The sequence below is a fragment of the Spermophilus citellus genome, assembly GCF_964194105.1.
Source record: "Spermophilus citellus genome assembly, chromosome: 10".
Taxonomy (NCBI): Eukaryota; Metazoa; Chordata; class Mammalia; order Rodentia; family Sciuridae; genus Spermophilus; species Spermophilus citellus.
In genome coordinates this window covers 99,567,228-99,590,225 of record NC_138197.1, presented here as the reverse complement: position 1 = coordinate 99,590,225, position 22,998 = coordinate 99,567,228, and the positions used below count along the sequence as shown (strand labels likewise).

Genomic DNA, 22,998 nt, shown 5'->3' with positions numbered 1-22,998 from the left:
TATAAAACTCATGTAGTGAATCGTTTCTCATCTGAAGTTTTAAATCCTAAGTCAGACAACTTTATAAACAGAAAGTTCATTCATTTGATAGACAATCTGGCATATTAAATTGAGACAACTGAAAAAGTTAAGGCCCTATTGTAGAAAAGACAGCATATATGCTGTTGTTCCCAAGGAAAACATTATGCCCATAATTGCATGTGATCTTATCCATTTGGTGGTGTCATAACCTGCTCTTTTCTGTATTGGTTAAAACTTGCTCACCTATTACAGTGATCGTTAACTGCAGAATATTTATTCACAACAAATCTCTTCTACTATTATCATAAACTTAATACTTTGGAATGAAGAGAAAAATAATGATGAGGTTATATCTCCATGTAAATACAAGTTTGTAAGAAAGGAAATATTAATTTTTAAAAGAAGAAAAATTGAACACTTTATCCAGAGGAACAAAAACACCTCTGCAAATATATATTAGATATTACATGACATTTATATTATCATAAAGTATGAGTCATTTATGACTATAGATTTTTATTCTTTGCAGAACATATTTTGAAAGTCATGGGCTGAAATATTTAATATTCTAGACTGAAAATAACTGTTCACAATAGCTCTTAAATTTGTTGAAAGTTTATAAGAACTATGAGAAATCAAACAATGTATACTCATTGGTGAGACCAAAAATATTAGAACTTCAAGCAATACCTTTAAATTTGTGTTTTCTGTTTATTTCCATATTTCTCTTACATTTCATATTATTAGGTGTTTTAATTGGCATAAGTTTTCTATTTTAATAAAAAATGAGGGCTGGGGATGTGGCTCAAACGGTAGTGCGCTCGCCTCGCATGCGTGCGGCCCGGGTTCGATCCTCAGCACCACATACCAACAAAGATGTTGTGTCCGCCGAGAGCTAAAAAATAAATATTAAAAATTCTCTCTCTCACTCTCTCTCCTCTCTCACTCTCTCTTTAAAAAAATGAATGAAGGTCTGAATAATATTAGTATTCTACTATATGCAAATTTAATCACTTTGTTTTATTGGAAAGTGATTTCTAAATAGCTGGTAGGTTAAGGAAGATTATTTTCTCAGGGTAATATAAAAACTAGTTCCAAATATTTTTGGCAACTTTTCTAGAAAACTCAGATGTTACTGTTTTTTCCTAGAGAATATCATAGAATTCAAAGGTTTGTGACAAGAAAACCATTTTAAACATTTAAAAACAATCTCTTTTTGGTCTTAATTTTATTTCTGTTGCATGTATGATGATCAATTTCTTAATATATTGTGGTTTCACTTTTTATGAACATTTATGTTTTTGTTTATGTGAAAATTCAAAGAACTTGCCACAGCTGTTGTGGAGCTAAGGCCAAAAAATTTGCATATTTCCAAAATGCCCCTTTAATAAAAAATACATGGTTTCTCTGAATGAATGCCTTTAGATGAGGCACGTGCAGGGTGTTAACATTGCACATCAACCTTTTCTTTATAATAATTGTGCAATAAAAAAGGAAATGCTCTAACTTGTCTAATTTTTGAAATAGGAATTTTTGTTTCATATTTTATTATATTGAATATATTTTATGAATAGTAGAACAGTTTTATTTTTCTAAGATTTAGTCTATTATGCTTGCTTAGAAATTTAAAAACAATATTTCCATGGCTTTTTGTTCTATTAGTTAACTTCCACATTTTTTCAATGCCTCTACTACATCCAGGGAGTACATGGTACTTCAAAAGCTACATTTGAAGCAGTGTCATTTTCTGATGATTTTCTAGTAATATTGAGGGATTGATCTTGTTCATTTTGTTCTTCAAAGCAACTTTTATAAATACCTCATCAAGTATTTCTATTGAAAGCAACACAAATGGCATAAACCTAACTTCTATTTTTCCAGTTCAAATAAAAAAGGAAATAATGAAGCAAAGGGAGAATAATAAAATTCTTTGCATTTTCCTATGTTCTGATTACTGGTACATGTATATTTACACAAAAATAACCATCATTATTATAGTACTTATTAGAATAAAACATTTTGGACCTAGGGTGGACTTTACAATTTTCTTCTTGCTCCAGATAATATTGAGGAAATTAAAGATCAGAACCTGGTAAGAATTTTGACCAAGGTGTCAAATTAGACAAATTGGAATCCAGATATTTTGACCTTCCAATTTCTGCCTCTGCAGAGTTCTGCTGCGCCCCTCTCCGGAGCTTTGGCAGTAGGATTATAGGGCTATTTGAAATTCTGAATGCCATTTAGTAGGTTGCTGCCTCTATTTTTAAAGTAATTCAGATGTGGCCTGAGGAGAACCATATTCTATGCTAAGGTACCATGATTTCTTCCTGGGGTGTACTAGAGGCTGGAAAATGTGGTCATGCATGTTTCAGAGTGGCTCATACTCAAGACAGAGTTTTTGGTCTACTATTAGAACTGCCCTCAGCCCGACCAAGCTTTTGAACACAGTGAGTATGTGTGTCATGGTGACATTAAAAAATTCACCATGTCATCTCATATCTGCGCTTCTCACCCCTGAAATGATGCTCTTGTTTTATTCCATGGCTTTCTTTGATTGAAATGTATCCATTAACATTTGTGTGCTTTTCTTTTTCATCCATCCTTCTCCATCTCATGAAAAGCACATCTGGGTAAGTTGAATCACAATGGCTACTAAACATGGTGTTTATTTTCAGCAACATCCTCTTTTTCTTTTCTCTTTAGTCTTTCTTTCTTTCTTTCTTTCTTTCTTTCTTTCTTTCTTTCTTTCTTTCTTTCTTTCTTTCTTTCTTTGTTGTAAAACAAGCTGCACTGCCTCTGATCTAAAATGAAAACTGTGAAGTGTATTCATTTCCACACAATAAAAGGAATCATTGGTTCAGAGAAATGTTCACGTTCAAATTAATTATGTTGATCTTTCAGGTACTTCTATTTCTTCAGTTCTGTTAGGTCACTGTCAAAAGACTTTGTGGACCTCATTTCCTGTAGTTCTCAAGTCATAATGTGGCACTCAGTAAGCTCAAGTAATCCTTCAGGCCATGGCGTTTATTACCAATTGTGCTGCAAGTCTGAACCTGCCAGAGCCTTTTTTAGGGCTGTAGCTCTCCACGTGCATTATTTTCAAGAGGCAAACTTACTTGTCAACTAATGGCACCACATTTAGCCAGAAAGGATCAAATGTTGAGTCTTCTCAGCAGAACCTTAGTATCTAGAGAATCCAAAGTAATCCTTAATTGATTGAATGTGTGTTCTTTCCATTATCTCTTATTCTACTGACTAAATTTTAAAGCTTAACATACTACATTACTCAGATAATGGTTTTACATTTAAATCATGATCTTGGAAATAAATTGACAGCATTTTATTGAGTCTTCAAACAAGCTGTATTTCAAAGTAAATAGTAAAAAGAATGTGCATAATATTTTCAACATATTTACAATGGTATATACTTCTGCATTGGTTACAGGGTTGAATTCATTAAGACATTGTACTGAGGGTGAGATATTACTTTTAAATTTAAAGCAAGGTGTTTTTTTTTTTTTTTTCAAAAGAAAATGGTTCCAGTGAGATGCAAGTATATAGGAAGCTGCAAAGAGTATTACTAGTTGTCTTTAAGGATATTTTATATATTAATATCAGGTCATGTACTTTGTAATATAACTTTGTTAAATATTAATTTTATATTGTTTTTCTACTCTAATTTTATTAATTATTAATACTCCAAGAGAACTTATCTATTGTCTGTTAATATCTATTAATACTCTAATTATTAATTCCCCAATATAATTTTTAACAATGCAGTATTAACTAAAGTTAACATAAAGTATGCTATTAAGGACAGCTCTAGAAAGGTGTTCTTAAAACTGCAAGACAAGGCATGGTTGGAATGCTAGCCAATCATGCTGGTGAAATGAAGTTTGTAAGCTCTTTTTAAAATAAGAAATATTTTTGACATTAGAATTTTAAAGCATTGTTTTCATGTCATCATATAAATTGTGTCTTCTTTTTCCTAATGACACCAAAGTTTTATGAAGAAAATTACTTCAACAAATAAAATTTAACTTCCCTGTCCCTTATGGAATGAAATACTGGCAAACAAAAATATAAACAATTCATTAATGGACTTTAAAAATTTGTCATACTGTCTTCCTTCTAAAATTGAATTTCTTGTTTTCTTGCATATGCTCTTGGAACTTACACATTTTAAAACTCCAATTTTTTCCCCTAGTGCAATCACTAAGAGAGAGCTTAGGATGATATAATAATAAAGATATTACAAAGTGACAATGACATGGGAGATTTGGGGGCAGAGAGCACTAAATTATGAATCAGAGGACAGAGGGTAAGTCCCCCTGTCCCACTCATTGGCTATACACCCTTTGATGACTGATATTCTTCATACTAACATTATTATCATCATCCTGCTCCCAGAGGAGTATAGAATATGTAGAACCTCAGCAGTATGAAAACTGTAAATCTCCAAATTGAATGAAAGGGATCTCAAAATCAGATAAGGCACTAAAAAATATAATCTAAATGGTATCAATGTAACTTGAAATATTTACAATGTTCTCCAGCAAGTCCCTGATTTCTATCAGGAGGGGGCTAGTAAGTAGAATAGAGGGTCTATCAAAAGTGAGATTATTTAGTGAAAAGTAATATGAGCCCCTCTTGTTTTCAGGAACAGCATGAGTAATTGCATTGCTTAATCACATTTTCATGTATGTGTTTACACCTTTTTAATGGTTTCTAAAATGATTAAACTCAAAATAAATTGAGGAAGGAAATTATGTAAATCCCAACTCAAATTCACAAATAAATTAAATTTCTTTCATGAGACTATGCCCTATATTTCAGAGCAGCTTGACGAAAAAATAGTTTTAAATATGAATAAATTTGGGGTTTAATGTAATCAATTTATTTCACATCTAAACAGCCTAGTGTGTGTTACTGGAGTCTACATAAAACACTACTTAAATGCGTCATTGATTTTTATGCATTTTTACTAAATGTGTAATATGTAGCAACAGGATACACATGTATTGCATTTGCACACACACAAATCACACTATGCTATGATTCCAAAATCAAGTCAGCCTTGTTAGTGTTGAACTTGAAACTCTTAATTTTATAGAGCTAAATATGTATATTTAGGTAATCAATCTTCTGAAGCAGCTGATTGGGATTTGTGACATATTTCTGTTTAGAATAATTATGTTAACAAGATATGTATTTTTGGCTTGCATGTTTCAAAAAAGTGTAGATGGTTACATATTTTGTTCACATTTGCTGACCAGAATTTCAACTAGTTTCTTAAATCACTTTTGATTTTCATAGAATTGGTCAATTAGTGCAAATTCCTGAATTATGGAGTTATAATAAGCTCATTCTTTGATTAAAATTTGAAGAGATTATATCCTATTTACTCTTTGAATGCTGAATTTTAATGGAACAAGATATATTAATAATAGTGTACATTTACAATTAATAATAGTGTAAATTCTGTGTACATTTCCTGCTGATGTTGTGCAAGGAAAATTTATTCTCTGATCTAACATTAAGAAGTGGATTAAATTGTCAAATCATTTGACTTATATCTTATTTTAAAACTCCATATATGTATTTCTTCTAGTTTTTTCAATAATTTAAGTATTTGTTATGTACCACAGTAAATCAATAGGGTTTTCTAAAGATACATTTTCAACCAGAGAATTACTTTATAATTTAGTACAGAAAATCAATTTCACTGAGACAAATAACAACAAGTTTAACTTTTCATTTCAATTATATAAACTAGGATAACCTTCCTGTGTCCAAGATACAGAACCTTTTCCTTTTACAAAAGAGTAAAAGGAAAAGCCACAGTTCCTTTGTTCTCTTAAAAGTGTTGAGGATTGAAATGTATGACAATAAGGAGGCACAGTCCTTATCCATGAACCGGTTAGTCACATAAATATCTGCCACTTCTAAAAAAATGTGAACCTTAGGGAAAGGAAGATGGGGTCCTATCTTTTGATTTTATGCTTACAATGAGGAAAGTGCTACTTTTTTGTTATTAAAAGTTCCAGAGAGGTGAATTAGCTAAGGGATAGCATGGGAGATAAGAGAGCCAATTCCATAGCCAGGTTGTTTGGGTTCAAATTTGGACTCTGCCATTCAATGGCTCTCTGACTCCCAGGAGCTGCTATTCTTTAATGTCCCCATCAACAAACATGTGTAGGTGCGTATCTTAATGAATTGTTGTGAAGACTGGATGAGCTAATTCTTACAAATACTTAGGATAGTGCTTGGAACATAGTAAATAACAAGTGTGTATTTGCTAATATGCAAATTAGGTGTGAGATATAGTGCCGAATTTGTAGATATCTAGAACCTTTGCTCTTTCAAACCACTGTGTTACATCTTAAAGAGTAATAAGTGGTTCCGATGAACAAAAACAAATTAGATAAATCTCTGCTGTAACACGTACTGCAGTAAATTATAATACAATTTACTTAATATACTTAAATAAAATTATAAATTTTAAATAAAAAATATAAGTACAATAACCAGAGTACATAAAAGGTATAATGTTGTATAGGAGAATTAGTGCATCCTGGGAGAGATCCTGGAATCTTAACAGGAAGGATAAAGTCTCTGAAGAATGAGTTTGGATTGTTACTACTGTGATGTTAAGAAGAATTTTCCTGAAAGAAGAAAAAGGCCTGATAGAAAGTCATGGAAGGGTAATATAGAGTGAGGTATTTGGAGAGTGGCTAGTATTTTACTAGTGATTGAGCAGAGGAAGCTGGGGGTACAAGAAGCCTGATCACTCAGGGTCTTTTTAGAAGATATTGACTGCTTCGTTTGAGTACAATGGTGAGCCCTGTAAGTAGGAAAGTCTTAAAAAAGATTTGTGACTAGAGATTAGAAAACAATATTGTAGGGAGAGTTACCAAAAAAGAGACCCCTAAGGACCTGGAAGCCCATTGCTATTATCCACAAATTATGAGAGTTTGAACAAAAGCTTTGGCAATACTCTTATCAGTTTACCAAATGTCTTTCTGAATGCTAGAAAGGGCATTTTTATCTCCATCTGCAGCCAACCTAGGTAACAGTTGTGCAAAGTTATTATTCTTTTCTAAAGATTCCATAAGCAATTAGAGGTTAACAAAAAGATAAAATACTTAGAAATCACCCTACAGACAATAATCCTAGGTGACGGTCAACATTGTGAGTTTTGTAGATTATAATATAGAAATCATTCCAAGGATATTTTTAGCTAGAGCATACAAAGGAAAGTGTATGGCACATTGGAAGAGCAAACTGTTATCTCTGGGCTTTGCTGTCTCGGGTAGGAGCTGAGGCCTGCGCACGTGGTGATAGCCTAAGGTCCCTATGAATGCTGTTGATACTATTTCATTTCAGATTCCAAAGGAGAAAAAAAAAAATACTGTGAACAAAGATGACCACTAGCTATTTCATATGAAAAGCAAGTCAACTTAAGCAAACAATAAGATTTTGATAGTTAAAAAAGAGGAGAAAGAATTTCCCCTGGGAAGTGGTGTTTGCAAAGGAATTAGTAAAGTATAAACTATTTATGAAAGTGAGTTTTCAATTCTGGTTAGAAATAAGACGAGATGATTAGGAAGGAAAATCACAATTTAGCCAAGACAGTAAGTTAAGGACAATACTGCAGGTATTTGTAGAACCATCTATTACTTCTAAGAGGATGGCACTATGATTATTGGTAGTAAAAGGTCACATTTATTGACCGTTTCTTTTTTATGCAAGTCACTGTTGCCATTACACATATTTTCTCATGGAAACTTCAGTCCCCTGTGGTAGGTACCATTATCAGCTACAGTTTACACAAGGAAAGGGAAGGCACAGCAAGGTAAAGTGACATGTCTCTGGATGTGCAGCTAAGGAGAGTCACAGGAATCTAGCTCTAGCAATGTGATTTGGAGAACTGCTCTCTCATCTACTCTGCTACAAAATCTATCTCCCAGAAAGATTCTTTTTCATGGAAATGTAAGAAGCCTGGAGAAAGACCAATTAAAGGCTGAAAAGGAACTTTGGTGGCAGCAAAAATAGGAGGTAAAGGAATGCAGTAAAATTTATGAAGGGGAAATTGACAGGCATTGAATGGAAGGCGACTGAAACGGTCACCTTGAGTGACAGGAAGCAATGCTGTATGGTATTTAGACAGTCATATCACAAATTGGCAGTCCCAAAATAGCATCCTGGACTAATGGTCTGAGAATAAAGTCTTTTTTTTCACTGACAGCAAGGAATCAGCTACACTGGAAAGAATATGGGGGAAAGCACATTACTGTCCTCATGGTCTGTAACTTTTTTGCATAACTAATGAATTACAAATCTCATAGGTACAAATATAAACACTAACAAATTCAAGTTCTACCATTCTGATAAAATTGCTAGAAGAATAGCTATTTCTGAAAAGGATTATCTAATATATAAATTAGTGTTCTCTTAAAAATTATGATAATGTTGGTTCTTTCATTCACTGGGTAACTAAGTAAAGAATGATGGCATCAGAGGGAGGGGGGATAGTATAGGATAGGAAAGGTAGCAGAATACAACAGTTACTAATATGGCATTTTGTAAAAATGGGGATATGTAACTGATATGATTTTGAAATCTGCGTTGGGGGTAAAAATGGGAGCTCATAACTCACTCAAAGCTTATGTAAGAAATATGCTATGTCAAGAGCTTTGTAATGTTTTGAACAACCAATAAAAAAAAAAAATAGGATTTGAGCATGGGGGGAAGAAGAGAACATAAATAAAAAATAATCTTCCCTTTCAGGAGAAAATATTCAAGCTACTCTGCCCTGCAAATTCTTCATATAATTTAGGAAGAAGGAGTACTTCACAATGCATATCACCTTATTCCAGTTAAATTTTATTTAGGAGTTTGTTCAGTCCGTTGATAAGTTGTTGTTGATTTTGCCTTTCAAACATTTTAGGTTAAGTTCCTAAATCAGTATGTTTTACAACGGGGGTATAAAAGCCAATGAGATGGCTTATGGGTTCAGGTGATTATAGTGTAGAGACCGGCCTTGTAACATGCAGTAATCTGCCTACCAGTGTTACACATGGTAAGAGTAGTGGCACTTCAGGGACAGGGAATGTTTAGAGGGAAGAACAGAGGAAAATTCATTCCAAATGAAGAAGATGGCAGTAGAACAGCAGAGGTGAAGTCTAAAGCATACTGAGTATCTGCATGTCTGGAGAAAGAGATCCAATAGCACATCTGGAAATGTAGTTTAGAGGCCCATCAGGAATGATCATGAAACCATTCTTTCTCTAGTCAGTAAAAATGTACTACAGAAATTTGAGCTGCGTGGTAAGTTAATAGATGTTTTCTAAGAGATTAATCTGAGGGTGGCACATAAAATGAGTTGTGTTGGGAAAAATAAGAAAAGATGGGCCCAGAAAATTAGCATCCATTGCATAAGTATTGTCTGCTAGGTCCTTTTCTCAGAATTATTCAATTCTCATACTTGCATTGAGATTAATTTATAATCATCTTCAAATATGAGAAAATTCAACCTTACAAAAGTAAGTAAATAACCAATATAATAATAAGGATAATATAGACAATGAGAAGCAAATTTAGTATGTGTTCATTCAGTTACAATTTACTGAATATACACCATGTGTCTGAATCTCTATCCTGACCACTTCTCACCATGTCTACAGACATAATCCAAGGGCAAATTACCACCATCTTTTATTTGGCTATGGCAACAGCCTCCTAACTGAATCCGTAACTACCACCTTTGTCTCAAGTCTCTCTGTATTAAGCAGCCAAAGAGACCTTTCTAATATATAAATCATATTCTGTTGCCATGCCTGAAATTTCTAGTGGGATAAGCTCCTCGGTACAGCCTCCAGGCCCAACATGATCTTGCATTACTCTTGCTTGTCTCTCCATGTCTTTTCGCTCAATCCCAACTCTCCCATGCTCCAGGACACTCCAGCCACATTGGCCTTGCCTGCCTGATTTCTGTTGCTCACACATCTGTTTCCATTCCTTTCACTGAAAATAAACCTGGTTTTCTTCTGCTGAAGACATTTTTCTACAAGACCCTCACTGCTACCCTCTTTCCCATATATAAATGTCAACTTAAATATTGCTTCTTCAAAGGGACCTTCCCAGGCAAGCTGGTACTCCTGGTCCCTCACTGCTTTACTGTGTTCTACAGAGTACATCTCAGTGGCCCACATTACTATTGTTTTTTATTATTTATTTATATGTGTATTTACACAAATCTTTCTTCCTTACCAGGATGCATATTTTAAACCAGATTCTCAGTTTTATTTATTGGCAAAATATGTCCAATAGGTGGTCTATAAAAATCAACAAATGACTGTCCAGATAACATGGTTAGTCACAGGGCATACAACATCACTGCTACCAAATTCACAGAATAGGGGAGAACAATTTATAAACAATCAAATTAATATAAAATGTTGAGACACAGTAGAGAGGATTGCTCAGCACCAGCAAAACTATGAAAGGAAATTGTTATAGGGCTTGGTGAAATATTATAATGACTTCAGAAAGGAAGCAGATTGTGGCAGAGGGTGTAGTTCAGTGGTAAAGTGCTTGCTTAGCATGCATGAGACCCTGGGTTTGACCCCAACACCAAAGGAAAGAAAAATAAAATGGAAGTAGGTTTCTTGAATCTTAAAAGTCAAGACAAAGTTAGATTGGGACACAAGGGAAGGGGGCATGAAGATGTTGTTCAATGTTTAGTATTGCAGAAACATAATTGCAAATTATGTTTCCCCCTGCTACACTAATTAGGTCACAACTGAAATAATTAAAGAGGTACATAAAATCCGAGCCCAGTGTGATGATGCACAATTGTAATCCCAGTTAATTGGGAGGCTGAGGCAGGAGGATCGAAAGTTCCAGGCAGACGTGGGCAACTTAGTAGGGCCCTATCTCAAAAATGAAATAAAATAAGATCAGGAGTATATCTCAGTTGTGAGCACTTTCTAGCATGTTCTAGACCCTGGATTCAATCCCAGTATCATACACACATTAGAAAAGAAGGAGGAGGAGAAGAAAAGAGGAGGATCTAGATATTTCCATTAGGATTTAGTTATTTAAGTAAGATCTTACCTGCTTAGTCAGGATTATGAGTTGGAAATCACAAAATGGCAAGTGCTCTAGATTTGTATACAGTTTATGAACACTCTTTGAAAGCAAAATAAAAGAGAAAGAAAAAGAAACAGAGACAGACCTCAGTGGATCAGCAATGCTTTATTAAGCACCTGAGGGACACATTTTCAAGAGAGAAAATGGCAACTGGTTACAATAGGGATCTGAGTTTTATAGGATTTAGTTGAATCATAGCAGAATGGGCCATTGGGCAGTTGATAGAACAGTTGTGAAAGCCCAGAGCCCATTTTACTGGAAAATGGCACATTGTTTTCCTTCTCTCCCTGGGACCCATTGTCCTCCTTTTCTCCCTGGTGATTGTTTTTCCACATCCTTTACTTTTGATACTTTAACTAGAAATTTTTTAAACTAGTCATTTCTAGGGTACTCATCCTTTGTTCATGTTCTTAGATCAGGTGTAGCAAGCATGGGCTTCCCTCTACATGTTTACCTATGAGCATGCAAATTACTTATAGGCTGAACACTCACCACATGTTGGGCCTTCCTAACTTGTCACAGTAACTGCTTTATAAGAGAGTCTAAGGCCTTTGGAGGATAATAATATTATTTATTGCAAATGAGAATCTGTTTCTTTTTTTTTAACCTGTTCATTGATTTATTAATGATTGATTACATATTACAACGGAATTTCTGTCAGTGTGACATTTCACATTTGACAAAGCTTTGCTTAGAATTTAATGATAATTCCATATTCTTTTTAAAATTTTATTTATTAGTTCTAATCAGTTATACATGCCAATAGAAAGCTCTTCGATTCATTGTACACAAATGGAGCAGGATTTTTCACTTCTCTGGTAATACATGAAGTAGAGTCATACCATTTGGGCAATCATACATGTACCTAGAGTAATAATGTCCATCGAATTCCACCATCTTTCCTACCATTTGCCCCCTCCCCACCCTTTGCCCCCTCCAAAGTTCCTCAACTCATCCCATAACACCCCCCCCCCATTATGGCTTAGTCCACTTATCAGAGAAAACAGAGACTATGTTTCTTGAAAATACAAAGTGACTAATTTTACATATTCAAAATAATCTCCCTTACAATAAGTCCATCTCTCTTGAGTTTTCACACAGGTAATAATAATTTTGTGCTGTCACTTCCTCTCAAAGGAAGTGCTACTGATGTTCTTGAAAATCTAGTTTATTTATTGCAAATGTCATGATTTTATTCTCTTTTATTGCTGAGTAATATTGTATTGTGTATATATGCCACATTTTTTTTATCCATTCATCTATTGAAGGGCATCTAGGTGGGTTCTGCAGTTTAGCTATTGTGAATTGTGCTGCTATAAACATGGATGTGGCTGTGTCCCTGTACTATGCTGTTTTTAAGTCCTTTGGGTATAGACCAAGGAAAGGGATAGCTGAGTCAAATCATGATTCCATTCCAATTTTCTGAGAAGTCTCCATACTGCTTTCCATATTGGCTGCACCAATTTGCAGCCCCACCAGCAGTTTATGAGTGTACCTTTTCCTCTACATCCTCGCCAACAGTAATTGTTGTTTGTATGCATAATAGCTGCCATTCTGACTGGAGTGAGATGAAATCTTAGAGTAGTTTTGATTTGCATTTCTCTAATTGCTAGAGATGATGAACACTTTTTTCATATATTTGTTGATTGATTATATATTATCTTCTGAGAAGTGTCTGTTCAGGTCCTTGGCCCATTCATTCATTGGGTTATTTCCTTTTTTAGTGTTTAGCTTTTGAGTTTTTTAGTGCTCTATCTGATATGTGAGGGTTCACACATTTTCAGGTAAATAGATGGAGTTAGAGAAGATCATGCTAAGTGAAGTTAGCCAATCCCCAAAAAACAAATGCCAAATGTTTTCTCTGATATAAGGAGGCTGATTCATAGTGGAGTAGGGAGGGGGATCATGGGGGGGATAAACAAACTCTAGATAGGGCAGAGGGGTGGGAGGGGAAGGGAAGGAATATGGGGTTAGAAATGATGGTGGAATGTGATAGACATTTTTTTTTCCAAAGTACATTGGTATTAATATACTTTGTATACAACCAGAGATATGAAAAATTTTTGTGCTTTATATGCGTAATAAGAATTGTAATGCATTCCACTGTCATATATAAATTAAAAATAATTAATAAAAGAAAGAAAACATAGAAGGAAGAAAATCTAGTCTAAATTTTAAAGCTGAAATTCAAGCTCACAACTACAATGATGTATAAGTATCCTTGAGAAAAAATGTTGGAACATTTATCTTAGGAAAGAAAAAGTGTTTCTTCAGTTCTAAATAGAAAAATAGTTTTCTAAATCAAATTTGGAATAGGAGGGCTGGGTTATGGCTCAGTGGTAGAGAGCTTGCCAAGCATGTGTGAGGCCCTGGGTTTGATCCTCAGCACCACATACAAATAAATAAATAAAATAAAGGTATTGTGTCCAACTACAATCAAAAAATAAATATTAAAAAAATGTAGTAGGAGAACTGATCATAGCCTCACTCTGAGAACTGCCTCTTGGCCTTTAAAAGGTTGAATATCAGCTATAAAGAAAATGTATTCCAGACTAAATACCTTCTCACACATGAACTGATCAAACCAAGAATACCAGTATATCCAAAATCTTTGTCTGCAACAAATCAGCTTTTTATTTAATATTTCCTAAATAGTTTAGAGCACTATTTTTCTGATAGCAACAACTAAGCCCCATACAGTCAATATTATCCTTAATAATCTGGTAGAAGATTAAATATTAGACTCAGTGATTTCTTACAATTACAACATTGCCCACATTGCTTTATTTTTCTAAAATTACTTCTCTCCAAAGCCAGCATGTCCACATCTTTCTTTACATGAGTGATACTTCCCTTGGGTTAAGGACAAGTAAGTCTGGAGTTACTCTCCTGTAATACCCAGTCCTGGATATAGCCCAGCCATCCACTTTTGGGCTTGTCTGTTTCTTCCTGATCTGGGGTGTATCATATTAAGGCTTCTGCTTAGAGTCAGATCTAACAGTTGGGGCCAAAAGGACAGAATTCATTGAACTTGGGGCTCCCTTACTTTATTTCTTTCAGTTATATCACTATAGCTATTGTGTTGTGAGAGTTGTGATTTAAACCAAACAACTTTCTCAAGAGCCAGATTGCTCAATAATTTTCCAATCATCTCATTAAAATAATAGATTAATTAAAATAATATGTAATCACTTTTGCGCTGCCTCTTAACCAGAACCCCATCAGTGATCATCAGACACTTGGGATCAACTATAATCAGGGCTAGTCTGAGAAAGAAAAAAATAAACATTTCAAAGGGAGGTAGGGCAGAAGAAAATCTTTCATTACTTAAAACATAAAAATTTGAATGTTGTAAGATAAAATAGCAAAAGATGTCTGAAGTATGAAAATATTCATAAGCAAAAATAAAACATTATGGAACACAATTTATTAAAACAGGATGCACATAAATATAAATATGGCCTGGTATATTGGTCAACATTTAGCACTATTTTCTGAGTTCCTGTTCTATGACTGACTTTGTTCCAAACTTCAAACTCATCTCTGAACAAAATATATAAAAGCATTTGTCTTTCTTGGGCTTGTATCCTATTGGCAGATCATAGACTGAAGAGTAAATGATATACTGTTAGAAAGTAAATGCATGGAGAAAAATTAAACATAGAAGGGAACAAGAAATGCCTTTAGGGGGTCAGAGGATATAGGAAAGGAGACAGAGAGGAAGTGACACTTGAGTCTAGTTAAAATAGGTGAAGAAGTGAGCCACATGTAGATAGAAAGAATCTTTCAAATGGAAGCGACAGCAAGTGCAAAATTTCTGAGACAGAAAGAGACCTCTGTGTTTCCAGAGAACTATAAGAACAGTGTTGCTGGCTGAGAAGAGAGTTAATTCAGGTGAGATATGGAGAGTGGAGTGGAACCCACTCAGTGAGACAAGGAGTTATTAGAGAGTTATGAGCAGTGAAGTTATATGATTAGATTTAAGTTTTAATAGGCTCACTCTGGCTTTTATGGTAGTTTTTTGTTTGTTTGTTTGTTTGTTTTAGGGAACTGGTCAGAAGTTTCAAAATTAAAGGGGTTTAACATTTAAAGATGGTTTTTGTACAACTTACATAGTTCCGGTATGAAAATGTTCCTTGATTGTTAGTGTGTGTTTACTTACTTACTTTCTCACTAAACTAATAAGAACATTGTAACTGTATCTTTGTTTCTTCCCATTTATTAGCATGTATCTATTATAACTAGACCTATTCTGTTACCTATTGAGTATAATGTTACAACTCTAACAACATGCTCAGACTCTGTGGAAAGACTATTGTAAATTTTCTTGCACATAGTCCATGTTAAGTTCTCTCTCTGCACCTTCACCATTACTGCTTATCCTGCTCATAGTGCCATCTGCATATCAGTCCTACTTGCCTTTCAAAGTTAGCCTTCACCAATTGTTTGCATTATTGTTAAAGAAGATAATGATTAATAACAACCAAAATTCCATAATCAGAATGTTCATCCCTGAGTTTAAGCAAATATTTGTGTGCTGTATGTTTTTAAACAGTTTCAAGTTTGTTGATCTAACAGGAGATCTTGAGTCAATTAACTGCTGGCTCCAAAACAGAGTCTTCTGCTCTATTTTTCAACCTGAGCTTAAGTCTTACCTCACAACAGTGAGTTAAGCACCTGCTTGTTTGTGCTTTGATCCTTCAATCCAATTCTATAAATATATCTACCACAGTGAAACTAAGCTATTCAAAACTGATTTTCAAAGAAGGAATGTAACTGGGATGCCCAAAGGAATGGGTGATGGTAGAGAAACCAACTAAGGAGATGCCTGTACTTCAGATTCAGGTACCAGAGTTCTGGATAGCTTATACACAGAACTTACTGATGCCATTTACTCAAATGAAACACCAGTTAATTTATGTGTCTCTTCAGCCACTAAAGCTGCAAGTTTTGCTTTGCCCCTTGCTACATTTCTGTGCAGTTTTGTTGGCTGCCTCTATTACAAACACATGAAGTTCTGGCATTGGAAGTAATTTTTACCATATATTATATGAATATAATTTATCCTAAGAATTAATAAATAGTAGGAAATAAATACTGTATCTGAGAGTTCATGTATACTATCTGTGATGTATTTCAAAGCATGAAAGACATACATTCAAAATAAAGCAAGTATCATACCATCATTTGAGTCTAGGATTATGGCATATAAAGATACAGAGAATGTATTTCTAAATATTTTCCTGGCCAGATATACAGCACTTTTAATTTCAATGGAAACACATTCCTGCTGTCTCAATAAGGAGTGATCTTAAGTTGATTTAGTAAGTGTACATCAGCTCTAAATTCTCAGTGGTAGGGACAGTGGACTTGTAGATGCATTTGTTGGGGCTCTTTACATTATCTTGATATCAAAAACAACCATTTATATTCATTGAAGTATTTTACTTTCTTTAAAAGCAGCAGTGATTATAAATGAAAACACATATACTGTTGAATTTTATACTTTTCTTTTTAGTGATGGAAATCAACTTGGGTTGGAGTTCTTATGAAATGAGATATGGTTTTCAGCTATCTATGAGTGGCCAAGAGGTCAGACAGTGAGCAACAAGATGGACAGGTGGCAGTAGCACACGCTTGGGCTTGGATGACTTCAGAGCAGAGCAGACCCTTAGAAGTTGCAAACTGGAGGCCACAGACAGTAGAATGGTTTTGTTTTATAGTCCTTTGTTTTTTCCTTAAAAAGCTTCATCCTTTCCTGAGTGTTATAGCCTCTGTGCTCTTGGTTGTCTTCTTTGCCTGGTTTACCCTTTTATGGATACTTCACTTGTGACCAAATACATATTCCATTTTTCTAAATGATCTATGTTGTATTCAAAATGTACATTGCCTAACTGTTGGGGAAGCTGTTGTTATATAGTCAATAGATCAAGTTCATTAATAATATTGTTCAAATCTTCAAAAACAATTGAAATGTAGTCCAAAAGAACTAACTTAACTAAATGTAATCCAAAGAACTAACTTCTAAGTTACTCATGAGCCCAGAGGTTAGACTGAAATCAAGTACACCATGAAAAATGGGGCCAAAATGACCAAATTCATTTTTTATTTCTATAACCAAATATATTCTCTGCCATTGAAATGGTAATGAGAAGAGAGAAGGGCAGATGAAATAAGACAGATTTAGATCTCATAATATATGATTGAATATGATTATGTGACTCATATTAAAGGGATAAGATCATTGCTGATAGTATAATTCAGATTCTTAGTTCATTAGCACATAACATTCAAATTTAGTGAATAAATGTTAGAGAAGATCAGTTTTAGATATCAATGTGTCACCCCTAATAAAATCAATATGTGGTCTGCTTATATTACTCAAAGGAAGAAGAATTTTGTTTATTCCGTGCCATTTCATTAAAAGTTATAAAGGATCATTGGTTATTTTAAAATAGTGTCATTAAAAATAACCACGAACATCTTTTTTTCCATATTACTGACAAATGATCTTTGCTGTATACTTCAGGCATGAACTTCTTGAAGAAGCTCGGAGGAAAGGATTGCCTTTTGCCCAGTGGGATGGACCCACTGTGGTCGCTTGGCTAGAGGTGAGAAAATCAAACTAGAAGTTCCTAAGTCAATCACTACTCATTAATAGTTTTTAGAGATAGGTAAAGATAGGTTTCTGGTTTTTTTAATTTTTTAATTTTTTTATTATTTTTTATTATTATTAGTTGTTCAAAACATTACAAAGCTCTTGACATATCATATTTCATACATTTGATTCAAGTAGATTATGAACTCCCATTTTTACCCCGTATACATATTGCAGATTCACATCGGTTGCACATCCACTTTTTTACATTCTGCCATACTAGTGTCTGTTGTATTCTGCTGCCCTTCCTATCCTCTACTATCCCCCCTCTCCTTCCCTCCCGTCCCCTCCCATCTTCTCTCTCTACCCCATCTACTGTAATTCATTTCTCTCTCTTGTTTTTTTCCCTTTCCCCTCACTTCCTCTTATATGTAATTTTGTATAACAATGAGGGTCTCCTTCCTTTACCATGCAATTTCCTTTCTCTCTCTCTTTCCCTCCCTCCTCTCCACCCTGTTTAATGGTGATCTTCTTCTCATGCTTTTCCTCCCTATTCTGTTCTTAGTTGCTCTCCTTATATCAAAGATGACATTTGGCATTTGTTTTTTAGGGATTGGCTAGCTCCACTTAGCATAATCTGCTCTAGTGCCATCCATTTCCCTGCAAATTCCATGATTTTGTCATTTCTGGATCCTAGCTTAACAATGGACTAGAATTGCTCATAGAGGAATTATTTGCCTTATCTGGGGGATCTGGGAGCACTAGGATTTCACTCTGACACTTTCCTGTGATTGTAGCAGAACAAAGCATGCAGTGGGGTAAAAGGAAAGGTCTAGAGCAGAAGAAATGATTATTGATCCATCTTTCAATTGTTATAAGAAAGTACCTGTTCCAATCTACTAGTCCACATTAGCAGAGAAGAGCTATCTTCTGTTATCTAAGATATGAAGTCCATCCAATCATAAGGGAGCTGAACCTTCACTTTTTAATTCTTGAACGTGGTTCTTACAGGTCTAAGGATCAGCGAGGTTTAGAAGCTTGGCATTAAGGAGAAGACATATGTCTTAGTTCCCTACTGTGTCGAAAATGAAGAAAAAATCAGTTTAATTAATGTTCACTCAACTTATTAATAAATAAAGTTAATTAATTAAGTTTAGCTCAAGTTAATTAAATAAGAACCACAGTCAGCATTTTCCCAGAGTATAATGTTCTGGAGAAACAATGTATGACTGGGGTGGAGAGCAGGAGACACAGACACTGACAGGGAGGGGAATATTTATTAGACTGCAGAGGGCCCCTTTATGTTATGTATGAGTGGTGGTCACTGTCATTTCCATTTAGTTCCTGAGGGTGGGCTGCTGCTAGCAACACTAGAAGATGTTAATAGAGGGGAAAGCAGAATCTATGCTTTTCTTGCCTAATAAAGGCAATAACACACATTGTTTTAAATGGCTTGGGGTTATAAAGTCACATACCTCATTATCATATATCCATATATAACTAATCAATGATGAAAAAAATCAAAACTCACTTTGGTTTAAAAATATATATTAGTGTAGGTATAAAATTATACTTTGCATTTTTTCTTAGACTCAACTGAAACAAGTCTGTTTCTTTTATTTTATTCTGCCATGTCAGGGAAATTTTAGCATATTAGACATCAGAACTGCTTCTTCCAAACATGTCTTTAGAATTACTGTATTTTAAAAATCAATTACAAGACAGAATGCTTAAGACATCACACCTGAAAAGTGATAAGAGTTCTTTGTTCAGATTTCATTTCAATAAAATGAGCTGCAGTTTGACAGAGTTCGCTGCTATTTTGGCAAGTGATGAGCAAATCCTTCAGATAAAAAAACAGATTTACTGGCATTAAGGTGCTAGGAAATGACAGGCAGTGCAGTTGGTGCTAATTAAACCTCTCCTGAGCATACAGAAATTGCTTATAGTGTGATTCCTAATGTGACTCAAATTATAAAGTGGAATAAGAAAGATGAATCAGCTGGTGCTCCAATGAATGAGAGCTCTTAATGTTCACCTTCCACTTCCTGGAGTTCAGAGTCTCTAAAGAATATTGTATAGGAAGGAGTCTGAAGCTTTGCAAACCATTTATCTACATCAAAAACTCTTTAAAGTGCCATCACAAAGAACACTGGTAACAATGCATAGACAAGCATTTGGACAACATTAACCAGTGTGGAGATCTTAAAAGAGGGGTATAGAATCATTAGGGTCTAGTGAAAGTGTATTTAGATGTTCATTTTTTTTGTATTAAAATACAAAATTATAAATTTACAAAGTTTATAAAATTAGTTTGAATTTATAAAGTAAGAAATCAGTCCTATCTTCCATCATCAGTAATGTATCTGTCACAGTAAGTTCAAGTTTGCAGGACAAATTTGCAGGATCAACTATATAGTCATTGTGCTTAAGTTCTCTCTATCCTTTTTCTTATTTCAGTCACAGCCCCAGCTATACTGCTTCAGAGATTTGGCTTTTTGTTTCTGAACTCCCCACACCACCGCCTTACATAGTTTTTTAATATCATAGATTTTATAGATTAAAAGGATGCCTGTATAGTTATCAACTACTGAGTAACAAATTATACCAAAACATGGCATTCATTACTTCGGGGCTTCTGTGGGTCAGGTATTCATAGGTAGGTGGAAAGATGATTTAGCTACCCTGCATGGTTTGTTTGAAATCACAAGGCTGGAGATGGTAAAACTGTCTCATTCTGTAACAAAATTTCTCCAAACTCAGAATTTCAAAGGAAAATTATAAATTGAAGTCACATTAAACAAAAATGGATTGAACCCATTGCTAAATTCAACTTATCAGACTTCTTCTTGCCCTTATACATAAGAGGGGATTTGATGTAGATTTCACTTTTATATATGAAAACACCACAATTTCAAATCCTGGTTCCATTACTACCTCACTGGTGTTTTGGAACAAATCACTTAATGTCTCTGTGCACCTGTCTCCTCCAGGGAGAATAATAGCCTTTATTTCATAGGGTATGAGCAATAAATGAGTTCATATATGTAAGGTACTTAGAATAATCCCTGGAATATAAAAGACACTAAAAGGTTAATTATTGTTATTTTTACAACCTGATTGTGTTTTATCTTATCCAACAGCTCTGGTTGGGAATGCCTGCCTGGTATGTGGCAGCTTGCCGAGCCAACGTGAAGAGTGGTGCCATCATGTCTGCTTTATCAGACACTGAGATTCAGAGAGAAATTGGAATCAGCAATCCTCTGCATCGCTTAAAGCTCCGATTAGCAATCCAGGAGATGGTTTCCCTAACAAGTCCTTCAGCTCCTCCAACATCGCGAACTGTGAGTCAATTTATGCTCTACCCTTCCCCAGTGCTGGGCAAATAGCAGCATGTCTAAGTCCACAGAGCAAACTGTGACAGCACACATTTCAATGTCAGCATGAATTATTTCTAAAGAGATTTAGCTTGCTCTTCATTAACCTTGCTGCTACTTTTAATAGGTTTTCAATTGAGGAGCTGTGATTCATATCAGACTTGAAGGCTGCAACCAGAACAGACTTCTGAGCTAGCATTTAGACTAGAGTTTAGATTTTTCTACTGAGCATCAAGATCCTGAGTGTACTGTTCTACGGGGTTTTCTTTTCTTTATTATTCCTTTATTTTTTTAAAAAAAATATAATCCAGAATCTTAGGAGATGGAGCTATCAGCATTAGTGCTTTCTGAAAATGCAATACTAACTACTAACTTTTAAGCAATTTCATTATGATGAAACTATATGAGGATTGATGATTTGTAAATACCAAGTAGAATGCTTCCCTTCAAAATCTGCTTACTTGTACTGTATAAATCACCAATCCTTTTTATAATTTGTCCCTAAACATTAGGTAAATTAACAAAAGAAGCAGGCATAAATGATGAGAACTTCAAACACAAAGAGAAACTCAAAAATATACTTCGTTCTTTCTTTATTTCATTCCCGAATTACATATTTTGTTGATAAAGGATATGGTTTCTGATGTTAACAAGATACTACAACCCCTTTTTTCTTTTTTTTTTATTTGTTCATTTTAGGTATACATGACAGTAGAGTGTATTTTGACATGCATACATGAAATATAAATTCCCCTTCTTGTAGTTCTACGGGATGTGGAGTTACACTGGTCATGCATTCATATATGAACATAGGGAAGTTATGTCCGATTCATTCTACCAGGTCTTATACAACATAATAACATATAGAAGAATAAGATAAATTTGGAAGTGGGTAAAAGTCAGAAAAGTGATATTTTATTGCAGTTCTCAGGCACAAAATTAACCTAAGATAACTTTTTTATATATAGTCTTAAACAAATTTAAAGAATTTGCTTCATCTCTATCATATTTATACTATTTTTCTTTCCAATATTTTAGATTCTAATGACATAAATTCAAGGTCAAATTTAAAAGACTTACATCTATTTTGCATAATTCCATTTTAATGTCTTTCTAAATACCATGTAGGAGATATATATATATATATATATATATATATATATATATATATATGTATATATATACATATATATATATATATACATATATACACACACATACACACACACATACACACACACACAAACATGTATGTATATGTATATATGTGTATGGATATATACATACATATATCCTATAAATAAACTAAATATATATACTTCATCATAAAAACTCTTAACTATAATATTATTTTTAAATGAAGATAATAGCTCTTTACTGTAGCTAGAGTACTGCTTGAGCAATACTGATAAATTCATAATACACCTAAAATGAAAACTGAAAAGGCCATTAAATTGTTGTAAACAATTTCAGATCTGATGAATTTCCTGACTAATTTTAGCTGAGAAAAGCATCACAACTGGTTTATTTCAACACTCTCTTCTGAAGAACACGTGTTAAAAAAAAAGCCTTCAAATTCTGCATAAATTACAGCAAAGTCCCAAATTCTAGATTAAAAAATTAGATATACTTTTATTATTTTTATTTAACAACAGGATTCATTCCTTAATGGAAAAAATAAGCACTATTTTTCTAAAAATGTTTAAACAGAGACAGTTTTAACTACAAAATATTAATGATAAGACTACATTCAATTGTTTACAGAACAGGAGAAGTGGAGAGAGCTTATGAAACTCTTCTGGATCTCACCTCAGTCCACCTCAAAGGCTTTTTTCCTCAGATTCAGAT

At 34.1% G+C, this 22,998-nt stretch overlaps 1 protein-coding gene across 7 annotated transcripts in view; it reads left to right on the top strand.

Moving 5' to 3' along the window:
* Positions 1-22,998, top strand: part of PPFIA2 (PTPRF interacting protein alpha 2) — a gene marked incomplete at both ends in the record, with an annotated part of 453,530 nt that overhangs the window by 406,558 nt on the left and 23,974 nt on the right. For all 7 annotated transcript variants that reach the window (XM_081311622.1, XM_081311628.1, XM_081311626.1 and 4 more), the window contains 2 exons: positions 17,705-17,786; positions 20,917-21,117. In XM_081311622.1, coding sequence (XP_081167748.1) covers positions 17,705-17,786; positions 20,917-21,117 — 283 coding nt within the window. The remainder of the gene's footprint in view (positions 1-17,704; positions 17,787-20,916; positions 21,118-22,998) is intronic.